This window comes from Psammomys obesus, unplaced genomic scaffold (genome assembly GCF_907164565.1).
Source record: "Psammomys obesus unplaced genomic scaffold, mPsaObe1.curated_primary_1811, whole genome shotgun sequence".
NCBI classification, from domain to species: Eukaryota; Metazoa; Chordata; class Mammalia; order Rodentia; family Muridae; genus Psammomys; species Psammomys obesus.
In genome coordinates this window covers 11,233,472-11,249,361 of record NW_026595981.1, presented here as the reverse complement: position 1 = coordinate 11,249,361, position 15,890 = coordinate 11,233,472, and the positions used below count along the sequence as shown (strand labels likewise).

At 37.7% G+C, this 15,890-nt stretch overlaps 1 protein-coding gene across 2 annotated transcripts in view; it reads left to right on the top strand.

Moving 5' to 3' along the window:
* The window catches only part of Med13 (mediator complex subunit 13), a 90,690-nt gene that overhangs the window by 11,653 nt on the left and 63,147 nt on the right, over positions 1–15,890 (top strand). For both annotated transcript variants that reach the window (XM_055619581.1, XM_055619580.1), the window contains exons 3-5: positions 172–340; positions 13,998–14,143; positions 14,852–15,049. In XM_055619581.1, the coding sequence (XP_055475556.1) occupies positions 172–340; positions 13,998–14,143; positions 14,852–15,049 (513 nt within the window). The remainder of the gene's footprint in view (positions 1–171; positions 341–13,997; positions 14,144–14,851; positions 15,050–15,890) is intronic.

The window sequence follows — 15,890 nt, the reverse complement described above, 5'->3', positions numbered from 1 at the left end:
CACACACACACACACACACACACACACACACACACACACACACACACCATATTCAAGAGATCGAAAGATTGCAGCTCTGCATTCTGAGGTAAACGGGAGAGCTATGGATATAGACATTGATCTGTCATGTTTTAGGTGTCCTACTAACTTTCTACTCGGTCTCTTCTTTAGAAGAGGAAGATGGAGTGTGGGAGAATGGCCTTTCCTATGAATGCCGCACTTTGCTTTTCAAAGCAGTTCACAATCTCTTGGAGCGTTGTCTAATGAACCGAAACTTTGTGCGAATTGGCAAGTGGTTTGTGAAGCCGTATGAGAAAGATGAAAAACCTATAAATAAAAGGTGAGCCATCTTACTTACCTCTTTTGATTATTGATGTTTGTTAATTTTATGAGCTGTATACTAGTTAATCTATCTTAAAGACATGTTCAGAAGTTAATGTTGGCAAAGTGCTAGAAGTAGTTCACTTTCTTCAACTACTTTCCTCTCCCTTTATGCATTTTAAGAATTTTCTTGCGTTGAGTAAGCTGTTTGTTTGTTGTTTGAGCGGTGTCTCACTGTGTAGCCAGGATTGGCCTAGAACTTGGTTTGTAGGCTAGGCTGGTCTTGAACTCATGCTCTTTGATTGTGTTCTGTGTAGGGTTGGCCCTTAATCATTCCTCAGTTAGCTTTTGAGGGCTTGTTTTTATTTTACGTGGTTGTGTGAGTGTCTGCCATGGATGTATGGTGTGTGAGTGTTTGCTGCCTGACTAAAGATGACTAAGCTGCTGTGTTGGAGGTGGGGACGGAATGGAGTCCAGGTCCTCTGCAAGAGCAGCCAGCTGCTCTCAACTCCTGAGCCACCTCTGGCCCCCAGATTGCCCAATCTTAAGTTGCTAAAGTTGCTGTAACTAAAGTAAATTTGTGTTCTTCTGCATAAGATGTGTTTAATTTTAGGAGATTTAATTTTATTGAGTTTGAATTAGATTTGTGACATTGAATCTAGATTCCGTGAGAGACTGTTTCAAGGGAATAGGATGGAGAATGGGAGAGAAGACACCTGGTGTTCTCCTCTGATCTCTGTGCTTGCTTTATACCACACACACACCACCTCACTGTGTTACTGTCTGTGTTTCCTGTCTTGTGTCTCTGTGTCTTGTCTCCCCATCTCCTTTGTGATTAATGGGGATCAAACCCAGCCGTCATACATGGCAGGCAAATGTTCTCTATACTGCATTGTATCTAGCATTTTCTTGTGTCTTTATTTTGAGACTGCCTTTCTAAGTTGTCCAGGTTGGCCTCAAACTTGCAGTCTTCCTGTGTCATCCTCTGAAGTAATTGGAATAGCGGCATAAATACTATATAGTAAGTCTAGGGGAGATAATAATTTTCTAGTATTCTGGATGTAGTTTAATTTGTTAGTGGTTTCCGGGGACTGAAAGACAAATGGAGTCACCTTCTAGTGATGCAGCAAGTATAGGTCTAAAGGACTCTTAAATTTATGAGGATGACTAGCCATTTGAAACAAATTAGTCCTCACATAATTAGATAAAAGGATATCTAGTATTTTTATCTTAAATAGTTGAGGCATTGTTCTGCAGTACATGGTCTTGTGTTGGTCACTAAATTTGCTAATAAGAGTATAAACAAATAGGATGCTATAAGAACCAGTAACTTTCCACACTTGTGACACTTGAGAGTTTATCTGAGTAAGACTGTCTTGAAGAAGAACATTATTGAGTTTTGTGTTTGGTTAACTTTTTGTTATGTTGAATCTATTATGGCCATTTTGCTGAGTGGGCAGTTAAGTTTTTACATTTGACTCTGGCAGCAGAGGCAGGTGGATCTATGAGTTCAGGGCCAGCCTGGTCTGCAGTGTTACACAGGGAAACTCTGTCTTGAAAACAAACAAACAAAAACAACATAAAAAAAAAAAAAAAAAAAAACCATGTTAAAACTTTCATTCATTCATTTGTTGAGCCAGGTTCCTGGTTCAGTTGATCTTCCTACCTTGAATTTCTATTAGTTGGTGTTATAACCAGGTCCTACTGCATTAGCCTACCTAACTTTTTAATATTATTACTTTATGCATTTATTCATTTGTGTGTATATGTGTGTGAGTGTTGGCCTTCATGTGTAACATGGAACATCCCTGAAAGTCAGTGAACATCTTTTGGAAGTTTGTTATCTTCTGTTACATGTGGCCCCTGGGAGCAGAATTCATTGTCAGATTTGATGGTGAGTGTTGTTAGCCACTGAGCTAGCCAGTCTCCCTGGCCCCTGCCTTAGCCAGTTTTAAATGCTCCTGGGAAGGTATACAGGGTAGAATGACACTGGTCTACACCTCTTGTCTGAGACGGCTCATACAGTGTCTTACAGAGTACATTAACACAGAGTTTCTAAGTAGAGATGAGACCACAGACAGTCGAATGACGTTTTTAGCCCAGACTGGCCTGGAGTGCAGCCTAGACCGATCTAGAGTTTGTGGATCCTCGTGTCTCAGGGTCCAGAATGTTGGGTTAAAGTCAGGATACACTACATCTGGCTAAGATTTGATTTTAATATATACTATCATCTTATCTTTTCCCTTCAGTTATAGATAGATATGTTTTTATGAAACAAATATTGCTAATTTGGTAAGTCTATTGACATCTTTATTCTATATATGATAGTTATCTTTAGACCCAGTTTTAAAAGGCAACAGTGATTATTTTAAAAACATACACACATGAGCGTGGTGCATATGTGAACGCACACACAGACACACGTATAAATACAGGATAAAATAAATACTTGCTAGATATAACAGAAAGGAGATAGGATCAAACCTGTGGTTCAGTGTCCTAGGGAAGAACCTGATCCACAAAGAGTAAGGTGTTCTTGGTTTTGTTTTTTCGGGGAAGGAGAGGAATACCTCAAGCATTTGTGGTAAATTATTGAAATTAGAATATTAAATTGAACATGGTAGCACCTGTCTGTAATTACAGCACATCAGAGGCTAAAGCTGGGAGTTCAAGATCAGCCTACACTGCATAGTGTAACTCCCCCTAACCTTAAAAAAAAAAAAACAGTAGGATGAAATGTTGAAATTCAGTGCCTTTTCCCCCTTACATATGTTTTAAGCCTGTACTCTTTAATATGATAGTCACTAGCTGCTTGCTGCTATTTAAATCCAGTAATTGAAATTAAAATTAAAAAAATGACTTTTTCAGTTTCGTAAGCTACATTTTTAAGTGCTTGGTCTGTATAAGAGATGGGGCATTCCTATCATGGTAGAAAGTTCTTTTGAATGGTGTTGCCTTAATAATTAAAACAGTGCTTTAGGCAGTTGGTCAAGTTTTTTGTTTTGTTTTGTTTTTAATCATCAGGTAAAAGAATATGTATTAAATTGCAGTATTAAAACTGTTTACTCCTAACTATAGGTTTTACTTTCTTGATCTCCAAAATTAATTAAAAATAAGCGCCATGACATGTAAATCTCTGCTGAAAAGGAATGAGTAGCCGTTAGTAGGTTTTGGGTGCTCTTTGTTCTTTGGCTATCTTACTTCCTCTGAAAAATTCAAGGTAAGAGATATTAGCTGGCTGCTGTGGCACACGCCTGTGATCCCAGGCACTCCAGGAGGCAGAGGCAGGCAAATTTCTTGAGTTCAAGGCCAGCCAGGTCTACAAAGGGAGTCCAGGACAGCCAAGGCTACATAGAGAAACCCTGTTTATTCAAAGAGTGTCATAGTTACGTAGCCCAGCCTGTCCTTAAACTAAAGATCCTTCTGCCTCAGCTTACCCATTGCTGGGTGTCTCTGCCTCCTGAGTGCTGGGATCACAAGTGTGCGCCACCGTGCCTCTCTGCTTTGTATCTTCTTGGGTAGCATTAAGAAATAAGACAGAGGAGCTGGAGAGATAGCTCAGAGGTTAAGAGCACTGGCTGCTCATCCAGAGGTCCTGAGAATTCCCAGCAACCACATGGTGGCTCACAACCATCTATAATGAGATCTGGTATCCTTTTCTGGTGTTCAGGTGTACATGCAGACAAACATTGTATGCATAACATTGTATAAATCTTAAAAAAAAAAGACAGAGCCATGTGCACAGTTTAAATTTCATGTTACACTGTTACCTGAGCTCTGGGATGTGTTGGACAGACTTAGACATGTGAATGTGTTCACAGACATTATAAAAAATTAAAACAAAGCCCAAATCAGGTGGAACGAATTTTAATAATATTTTACTTTCAGTACACTTGAACTACATTTTATAGTGTAAATCTGCAAGAGGCATTACTGATAGAGTTTACATGTTCTTGTGTGAGGTCTGTGAAATCCAGCGTATATTTTATCCACAGAGCATATCTTAATTTGGGTTGGCCACAGTCCAAATGATTAAAATCACATGGTGATTGTCTAACAACTGGATTCTAGAACTCTAAACTTGTTAGTATTGTTTGCTTATATCTGGTGGTCTCTTCCTGGAACTAATCGTGTCCTAAGTTGTGAATGTATGGTAGAGACCCAAAGGTACCCATATCAAGGTGTCCACTGTTTGCCAGGTTAGGCTTAGTTACTTCAGACTGTCCATTCCCCCGTCTAGAGTTTTTTCTAAACTGGTTTCTTCTTACTAAGTCTGATCTTTCATGGTGGTATAATACCTGTACCCTGATATATTTTGTTTAGTGCTTGAATCATTAGGATTTGTATAGCTTTTAACATTTTTATATTTTCCAGGAATATTTTGAGAAAAGTTAAGTCCTAAGATTTCTCTTTTCACTGATTGCCCCCCCCCCCCCCCCCCATTTTCTACTATAATTCTTAATACTGGCTCAAACAAATCTTTTTTTTGAGAATTGTTTTTAGATGCTAATGAGATTTTTTTTTTTTTTTTAAGTGAGGAAGAAAGGACATTGCCTAAGTAGGACTGTATGTGAATGCAAATCTTAACCCTACTATTTCTCTAATTCTACAAGGAATGAAACATAAATCACAGAGCAGTTCAGGAACTCCTTTCTACAAGGCTACATGGACTATAAAGATTGGAGCTGATTGCTAGAACATGAGAAAGAAGAGAACTTGTAAGCCCCATTAGGCAGACACATACACTCACTTCTTTTTAAAAATTAGTAGTAAACAGTAAAAGCAGAGTACTTCCAAAGAATAGCAGAAAGAAAGTATTAAAGATTTCAAACTTTAAACTATAGAATAATAGTATTATTTTTTAAGGATTATTTACTGTATAATGTTCAGTAATGTTCACTAAATATGTAAAAGTAATAGAAGAGTCTTAGATACATTCTTTAGGATTTTAGTATAGATCCTTCTTTCATTGAGCTTTATTAAGGATGTCTGACATTGCTGATTAATGGTGTCTTGCAAAGTTGTCTGAATGTGGAAATGATCTCGAGAATGTCCAGAATTGCTGACAATAGGGCTGGGCTGTAGTTAGCATTCTTGCCTAACAGCACAAAGCCCCTGCCTCAGTCTGCAGCAGGAGGACCAGAAGTTGATGGTTGACTACATAGGGAGTTTGAGGCCAGCCTTGCTGCATGAGATCCTGTACCCAGTCAGTCAGTCAGTCAGTCAGCCAGCCAGTTAAATTAGTACTGTTGCTGATGTCTCAGCCTGAGCCTGTGACATAGGGTAACCTTAATGAATAAATTTGAAAGCCATTAGCTGGGCATAGTGGCCTTTCCCAGTCCTTGGGAAGCAGAGAAAAGTGGAGCTCTGTGAGTTTGAGGCCTGTTTGGTCTACAGAGTGAGTTCCAGGACAGCCAGGGCTATTATAAAGTGAGACTCTGCCTTAAAAACAAAACAATAAAGAAACAAATAAATTAAAAATAAGAAAATAAAAATAAAAAAGAAACTTGAATTTATGGAATGAAAGTAATCTGGGAATTAAGATAACTAGGCTTAAACTAGTATAAAATACATGTAACAAAGTTAATCATTTTTGCTGTTTTTCAGTATTTAACTGCTTTAAGGAAATTGACAGTCTGGTGCATCTGTCATTACTATCAATCTAGAACTTGTTCATTATCCCAGACTGAAATTTATCCATAAAATAGTAATTTCTTTTTCTCCTACTCTTGGTTCATGGCAGCCAACTTTTCTATTTTCTCTGAGTGTTGTAGGTACCTCATATAAGTGAAACTGTATAACATTTGTTATTTTGTGTCTGAGTTATTTCACTTGGCATCTCTTCCAAGTTTTGTCTGCATTGTAAATGCATGTGAGAGATTTTCTTTCTTTTTTTTTTTCTTTGAGACTAAATAAAAACCATTATGTAGGTAGAGTCTGTTTGTGAACTCACTGACTGACTGACATTTGAGTCATTTCTGCCTTGTGACCACTTGTTATAAACACCGGTGTGAGACTATTTCCTCAGGTCCCTGCTTTTGATTCCTGTGGTTACGTACTCAGAAGTGAAATTTTGCTGCATTGTATGACAATTTCAAGTTTAATTATCTGAAAAATTGCCATATTATTTTTATTATGGCTGTAGTGTTTTGCATTTTCATTGGCAATGTAAGAGTTTCAGTCTCATTGCACCCTTAACAACGCTTGTTATTTACTGGTTGTCAAATAATCACATGTGTTGGTGTGAAGTGGCATCTTACGGTGTTTCTGATTTGTATTTCCTTAATTACTATGGCTATTGAGCATAATATTTTATTGACTGCTTATATATTGTCTCTGGGAAAATACCCAACTCTGCCCATTTTTAATTGTTAGGATGACTGTTTTTCTTTTTTCTTTTAAGTCAGCACTTTCTTTAACTTATTTGATGTATACATGTGTGTTATGTGTGAGAATCAATAGATCAGTCTTAGAGATCAAAGCCAGGGTTTCACATGTGCTAGACTGAACTACATCCCCAGCTCTAATTTTATGATTTAAAAAAGGTTATAGTTTGGTGTGGTGGCATACACCTTGAATCCAAACACTCTGGAAGCAGAAGCAAGTTGAATCTCTGAGTTTGAGGCCAGCCTGGTCTACATAGTGAGTTGCAAGTCAGCCAGGGCTACATAGGGAAACCCTGTCAAAAAACAAAAACAAAAAACCAAGTCTTATAACCCTCTTTGGGTCTCAAATTATTTTTTAAATAAATTTTTATTTTTATATTAATTACTGTTTATTCACTTTGTATCCCAGTTGTAGTCCCTTCCCTCATCCCCCTCCCAATCCTACCCTCCTTCCCTCATCTCCTCCTATGCCCCTGGGTCTCAAATTCTCTAGCTTCCTAATATAAATGATAAAAGCAGATCATTTACTTTCTAGTACTACACATGCATGCACACACATGTATGTGTTTATTAATTAAATCCACTGCAGCAAGCTGGATATGGAGGCATATGCCTGTTAGCCTGTATATAATCTTGGTACTTTAGAAGTGGAAGCAGAAGACCTCGACTTTGAGGCAAGCCTACACAACAAGGTGAGTGCCAGTCTGAGTATGTAAGGAGACCTGACAGACACAGGCCAGCAAACAGAAAACTTGCTTGTTTTTCTGAGATACATGTCTTACTGTATACCCTGGCTGTCTTTTTATTTCTCTGCTTCCTTCTCCCAAGTATTGGGACGACTAGCCCTAGAGGAGCTAACTTTGATCTTGAGTATGTCCTCCTACTCCTCCTCTTCCTCCTTCTCCTCCTCTTCCTCTTCTTGTTTTTTGGTTGTTTTAGAAAATAATCTTTTAGGGGCCTATGAGGTAGTTCAGCAGGTAAAGATACTTGGCCACCAAGCTTGATGACCTGAGTTTGGTCCCCAGAATTGACATGGTGGAAAGAAAGAACTGACAACTGCACGTTGTTCTTTGACCTCCAGAAGTGTACACACATACACTCTCTCTCTTTCTCTCTCTCTCTCTCTCTCTCTCTCTCTCTCTCTCTCTCTCACTATGTAAAACAAAACAAAACAAAGCAAACCCTTTTATTTAATTATAACATATAGTTGAGGAATGTTTCTGTAACACAGTTGTTGAGGCTTTATTTTTGGATCTTCTCTTATTGGTAAATAGTGTAAGCCTCTAGAAAACAAACATTAGTCTTTACTATCCTTTAGAGTGGCTAACAGTATAAGCTGCTTGACTTGTCATTATAGTTAAAGACATTTGTTCACTTTTTCTTAGTGCTAAGCATATCACCTCATGGGGTGACAACTGTAAATGATAACATTTCTCTCTGAAAGAAAAGCCATTCTGAATTTAGTATGTTAAATACTAACCTAAAATTCTCTGTACTGTAATGTTCTGCGACTAGATTATTGCTTTCAATATAAGAATCTTAAAAATAGGAATCCTTTTTTAGAGCATTTTTTCCCCAATATCATACACAAACTTGGTTTATAAGTCATTTTGTATTACAGTATAATTAGTGTATATTGGGCATTTGCTAGCAGTATGGGAGGGATGATTCTCTTTGCTATAGACTGCTGGGATTAAGAGCGCCTGGTAAACAGGGTATTGCAGATAGACAGTAGGAATCAGTAAATAAACAGTGCTGTATGCTTTGTACTTTAGAATATTAGCTTTTCATGGAGACTTCTTGGGGGCTAGTTTTTATTACTTTATTCCAGAAAGCAGAGTTTTGTTTTGCTTTTTTCTTGTAACTTAAAAGTTAAATGAGACCAGAGAAGAGAGGTGGCTCAGCAGATAAAGGCTCTTGCCATCAAGCCTGTTGACTTAAGATTGGTCTTAGAGACTAATGTGGAAGAAGAGAACTGACGCCTTCCAGTTGTCTTCTGATATGTTCACATACCACACAGAAACCAAATAAAGAAACTGTAGTTTAAAAAAGAAAGTTAAATGGCCAAATGCTCATTTGCTCTAGACTGTTGGGGAATTTGAGAGATGGATGGCCTTCAAGCTTTTCCTTTTTCTTCTTTTCTTTGTCTTGTCCTGATGAGAGGGACTCTTTGCCCACTGGGTGTCACACTTAGTGCTTCTGTTTATTTTGAAATACGATGTCACTATGTTTGCTGAAGCTAACTGTGGGGAAAAAAAGTAATTTTAAGTTTCCTAATTTAAGCTGTGTGGTGGTGGTGCATGCCTTAATCCTAGCATTTGGGAGGCAGAGGCAGGTGGCTTTCTGTGTTCGAGGCCTGTTTGGGCTACAGAGTGAGTTTCAGGACAGCCAGGGCTACACAGAGAAACCCTAGCTTAAAAACACACAAACAAACTTTCCTAATTTTTTTCCCTAATTAATAGTTCTTTTTAGACGTGGAATCATAAAATACAGTAGAAAGAAGTATTTGAGAGAACTTATTGTTTAGAAGAGGCTTAGATATGAAAATCTGAAATTCAGGCCTCCAAATTTTTTTTTTTTTTAAATTAAAGAACCTGTGTCTGTTTTAGGTTATTGGTTATACTTGCAAACACTTTTTGGAAGTGTTTACTATTTACGTTGACTTATTTTTGCTATTCAATGGATTTTGGAGATGATTCAGTCATTAAAAGTGCGTACTGCTCCTTCCCATTATGCATGTAAAAAGCCAGGTCTGACTGTGTGCCTGCCGTTGGTACAGAGGCAGAGCATCTGTGAGGTGTGCCAGCAGCCGGTCTAGCCACATAGTGAGCTCCAGCTTCAGTGAGAGACCCTGCCTCAAAGAGAAGTGGAGAGCAATTGAACAAGACAACTCATTTGACTTGTGTGGGCACACAGGGGCACCCAGGAGCACATGTACTGACTTGTGCTCACGTGCACTCACACACGCAGTGTTAAGGAATTACCAAGTACAGTTTTTAGAAAGGCAAGGAGGTGATGATTGGGACTAGTAATGACATTTTATACTGATGTTAAAGTTAAAATTCTTTTAGGTATTTATACGTTGGCAGGAATTTTGAGAGACTAGACTGGAGACAAGCATGTGGCAAGTAAAAGAGGTTTTGGTGGGTTAAGTGTCATGGTTTACAAAGTTTGGCAAGGATCAGATTTAAAGGTTCTAAAGTGCTATGTTAATTCTTTTGGATTTAGTCCCGAGCCTTTTAGGGAACTGTGAATGATTGTGGCTTTGCAGTGACAGGATCATCACGAGTCTCTAGGAAGCCCCCAGCAGCAGTGTGAAGCAAGGGGATGATGTGGGAGGTTCTGACGGGCACTCATTAAGGACATAGAGTTGGATGTAGTGGCACACCGCTGCAGTCCCACCACTGAGGAAGCCACAGAAGACAAAACATTCAGAGTTGGAACCAGCCTTGGCTACAAATAGCAAGTTCTAGGCCACTGGGTTTCTCTGTGCAGTAGTCCTGGCTGTTCCGGAACTCAAGGCACATCCTAGTCTCCTGCTGTGAAGCTGTCTCTTATCCCCAAACCTGGGATTAAAACAAAAACATATTCCCATTACATTTCTCTGGTTTTTTTTTTTTTAAGAAACCAAAATCACACAGTTTTCACTATAGTATATAGTGTGTATCAATGCGCCAGACTGCTTTGTGTCAAAGATGTATTGCAGACATAATATAGAGAAAAAAATCCTCCACTAGAGGGTACATTCAAGGCCAACTGGGAGAAATAACTAAAACGATAAAATGTGTTTACAGGATGGCGATGCTTCCTTTAGCAAAACAATCCTCCCCATGCCCCCCCCCCAAAAAAAAGAGCAACTCGAGGCAGTATAGATTCATTAGTTGAATACTTACTTAGAAGAAATTATTTGAACAAAATTCAAAAGAAGGTGACTTCAGAGGCTTTAAGAAAAAGAAAATAAACCAAACAGAAACTGAAGTTGCAAAGGCTGGCCTGTTTAAGGAGCCAGTACTGGGAAAGCAGTGATGTGAAAGAAAAGAAACTGAAGCCTAGACCTCTAAGAGGCAAAATGGGAGAAGTGATGGATCTTGAATGTAGGTGATGGCTGTCACCATGGAGTACTCCGAACAACTGTGGTGATGTTCCAAATTCGGTTCTCTAGGAATTAAAATTCCGTCTTCAGTACAGAGTTCTTCGTGTTAAGGCATTCTTGTAACATCCTTGGTTTTTGCCGTAGCACTTAACATAACTGAGTTCATGGCCTAGTACCGTGCCATGCTACTTAGCATAAGATATTTGTTGAATAAAGGAATAGCATTTGCTGTCATTTAGTTGCTTCATATATACTATATATGGATGTGAATACAGCACGGTTTAATGCAGAGTTGTGTTAAGTGTGTGAGCATGTATGTGTGTGTGGTTTTAATTATTTTTTTAAAGTATTTGAGGATAGACTTGTGCCTAGCATGTTCTTGATTCTACAGGTATCTCACTGTTGCTAAAAGATAGAAGATAGCAGCAGCGCCGCTGGATAACTTTAATAAAACCTAACGTTTAAATGAATACGGGCGATGAATATTTTGGAGGTGTGAACAACTGTGAGAGCTATTAAGTTTAGGCAGCTCAGTCTCTGTGTGGGTTCCCTAGTAAGGGGAGCAGGGGTTGTCTCTGACATGGACTCTGTTGCCAGCCCTTTGATCACTTCCTCCTAGTGGGAGGCCACAGAAGAAGAGGATGCAGGCAGTCATAATGAGACTTGATATGCTGGGGTCAGATGGTAGGGGAGGAGGGCTCCCCTTTCTGAGGACTAGGGGAGAAGAAGAGTGAGGAAGAGAGAGTGGGTGGGACCAGGAGGAGATGGGGGGAACTACAATAGGGATGTAAAGTAAATAAATTATAAATAACTAAATAAATGAAGTTAAAAAAAAAAGAAAAAATTTCTTTACATGTCTTGGCTTGATGACTATTTGAGGTTATCATAGTATTTGCTTATAATCTTTATACTTCCTCAGCCAATGCTTATTCCAATGAAGTAAGCATTTTACTTAGAAGAAAAATAAGCTAATATAACCCCTTTTCTCTGTTAAAAACTATTAGTCCTGTAGAGATGTCTCTTAAGAGCACCAGCTGCTTCTCCAGAAGACCGGGGTTCAATTCCAGTACCACATGATAGTTCACAGTTATCTGTAATTCTAGATCCAGGGGATCAGATGCCCTCTTCTGGCCTCCAAGGGCACTGCATGCATGTGGTATACAGACATAAATGCAGGCAAAACACCCATACACATGAAATGAAAATAAAGAAATCTTAAAAACTGTTGTTTAAATATTGTATCTTGGATTGGATCCTTAATCAGAAAAAAAGCTTAAGTGGTTGATCCAAATAATGATTAATCCAATTAATAATGAAATGCCACTGTTAGTACTTTTGACAAATATAGCATGGCTATTGAAAATATTAATAGAATGGGAAGCTGGATGGGTATGGAAACCTCCTGTAATCTTTTATTTTTAATATATTTTTAATTATTTTGACATATGTGATTACTTAAGAACAAAAACTAAAGTGAGCATGGTGCCACACTGTGTTCATAGTACTTGGGAGGCAGAGGGCTGAGATTTGGGAATTTGGGGCAGTCTAAGCTATCAAGACCTCTCTCAAAAACAGCAGGAACAATAACCACAAACCTAAACAAAACAAACTTACTGGGTGAGAGAGATGTAGTAATCATTAACTAATGGGTAGACTTCGCAATTTCAGGAAAGTTCAAAGTAATATAAACAGAATCGAATGGTATAGTGAAAAAAAAAATTCCAGCTCAAGTACTGCAGTCTCATTTCCATAAGAGGCCTGGTTTTATTTTTAGCTTCTTGTATAGTTCTTATAATTAATGCCTTAGCTCCAGAGATCATATACTTTGGTGCCTCAGTTTATAAACTTCAGGCATTGTTTACTGATTTCTTGCTAAAGACAAGATTTATTTTTATGTCAGCTGCTTTGACTTTGTATTGTATTTATTAAAGAAAAATTTAACCAGTCAAGTGCAGTAGTAAGAAAGGAGTAAAGAGCGGTGCAGAGCTGACCCTGTGACATATGTGAATGGTTGATTGGAATAACTCACATGCACACCAGCTTCTGTTGGTTACTTTTGTAACTTCCATAACATGCTTTTTCCATCTTTAAACAGCCGGTGACTCCTAAGGTCTGGTGAGATTCTCATTTCTATCTTTTTACTTTTTAAAGTTTTTATTTTATTTTATTTTATTTCTTTGTGTATCCCTGGCTGTCCTGTAACTTGCTCCTAGACTAGGCTGGCCTCTAACTCACAGAGATCCAACAGCCTCGGGCTCCCAAATGTTGAGGTTAAAGGTATGCGCCACCACCATCTTTTACTCTTTATTTCTCTTTTCTACTTTTAGTAGCTCTCTGGTATGACTCTTACTGTAGCTTAATTCTTTCTGCCTTGATTTGCCCTGAAAAAAAATTAAATAGGACTAGTACATGTATGTATATATGGGGTGTATATTTTATATTGGTTTTGAGTTAATTAGTGGTCGTATTTTAAGAAACTGGCTTTAAGATGGATGCTTAAGACAAATGTGTGGGGGAAAAAGATTCTTAGTGTACACTGCCTCAATTCCTTTTCTGCCACTTGATTTTCTTACCTTTTGACTTAAAAATATATCTGTGTCCTTGAGAATGTATTTTCTAGGGCTAGATAAAATGAATAGGCCACCTCTCCCAGCTCACGTGCCTTAGCCCTGAGAATTTATTTTCTTCATTTGCTTTTGTGGTCATATAACAATTGCATATGTGGTTTACCTAACTTATTTTAACTGGTTTCTTAAAGCTATTTGCATTATAAACAGTGTTGTGAAGAACACCTTTTATCTTTGTTCATTTCTAAAATTTTACCCTTTACAGATGATAAAGATTTCTGAGTTAAATCATTTATTTTTGTGGTATAGCTTCTTAACAAAGCAAAGCAAAGCACATTGAGCTGGTAATGTAGTTCAGTTAATAGAGTGCTTAGCTTTCATGCATGATTCTTCATGTTGTCAGGATCCCAATCACAGAAACAAGGCATGGTGCCACATGCTTGTAATCCTAGCACTCAGGAGGTGGAGCTAGGATGATGAGAAGTCAAGGCCATCCTCAGCTACCTAGTGAATTTGAAGCTAGCCTGAGATATGTGAATTTCTGTCTCGAAATGAAACACTAAAAGCAAGTTATTTTATTTTTTTTTGCTAATAATCATCACTAAAATACAACTTTTCCTTCTTTATCAGTGAACACTTGTCCTGCTCTTTCACCTTTTTCTTGCATGGAGACAGCAATGTTTGTACCAGTGTGGAAATTAACCAACATCAACCTGTATACCTTCTCAGTGAAGAGCATGTCACCCTCGCTCAACAGTCTAACAGCCCATTTCAAGGTAGATCATTTTTATTCCCACTTCAGTATTGGCAATTAAAACTTTCATGTTAGTAATTATAGTTAACAATTTCATGTTAGTATTAAATTAGTGAACTTATTTAAAATATATATGAATGAAAATATTAACAATTCTATTTTTCTGTTAATAGCATATTATGTTGTGGATTTTAAAAATCATTTCAAGGCTTTGTGTGTAAGCCATGTTTATCATAGTTACCCAGGGGAATTTTTGATGTCATTTATATCATGACTTGTTGAATTAAAAAAAAGTTGTTTTGTAGGGTTGCTGAATGCTTTTCTTAAGTACTTGGAAGTATCTACTCTAATTTTAAATGTAGTGTGTGTATGTTTTAAAATTTATGTGGCATATTTATATTTATATGAATATTTATATGAATATTTATAAATATTCATAAATATTTAGATTTATCCACATATTTTTCAAGTTGCTTTTCTTTAATGAGAGTCAGAATAAATTGATACGCAAATATTTCAGGTTCATTTTGAAATGCTATATTTTTTTAATAGTTTCAAAATCTTAGCATTCTATTATATCTTAACAATAATAAATTATGATAACTTGGCTTTCTTGGAGTGATCCTAATGGAGTTTTGTATATGTGTTAGACTTAGGTTGTTGCAACACTGTTTATTATGATTTTTATTTGCTGTAAGTCTTTACTTACTTTATCTGCTTTGGTTTTTAGTTATCTTAAGTCCATTTGGACTAAATGGCACGCTCACGGGACAGGCATTCAAGATGTCTGATTCAGCTACAAAAAAGTTAATTGGTGAATGGAAACAGTTTTATCCTATTTCATGTGGTTTGAAGGAGATGTCTGAAGAAAAACAGGAAGATATGGATTGGGAAGATGATTCTTTGGCTGCAGTAGAAGTTCTTGTTGGTATGGATTCTGATACTAGTCTGAAGGAGAGTAATCATATCCTATATAGTCTTAGTTAGATTTTGCTAAATAACAAACAGCTCCACTGGCATTCAATACCAAACATTTATTTCTTGCTTACTTACTCTGCACATTACATAAGGACTACAGATTGGCTGTCATGGAGCTACGTATCTTCTTATTGTACAATCTAGGTTAAAGAAATACCCAGTATCTGGGACACAGTGTTCTTATGAAAACAAAGGAATAATAGGGACCAAGCCTATCCTTGTATGTGTATTTAAAACTTCTGCTGGTACATTTGCTCACATTTAATTAGACAAGAATGGTTACATGGCCAAGCCATAGTTACTGGGATAGAGGACCATACTCTGTTGTCTACATGTTAAAAAAGGGGGGCAAAAGTAATTGTGAAGGAGCTAATATTTGGAGGCTACAAAACTTGACATTATGTATAGTGTTTGGATATTTAGTAAAACCTTTTTTTTTTTAAGACAGGGGTTCTCTGTGTAGCCTTCCTAGACTTGCTTTGTATACCAGGCTGGCCTCGAACTCAGAGATCTGCCTGCCTGTGCCTCCCAGAGTGCTGGCATTACAGGTGTGTGCCACCACGCTCGACTCAGAAAATATTCCTAAATAACTTCTGGCTTTGGTGTGTTCTACTTAAGTCAGTTCTTTCTAGATAAGGCCTACTCTGTATGTCTTCACATTCAAGGGTACAGCTTAGCAAAGTGATCTGTCTGGGCAAGAAGTAGAAGAGACTGCACTGATTCCCTCCAAGCATATTTAACTCTGTTAGGATGTGCCATACAGCCTGAGAGCGTGTAAAGATGTGACAGTC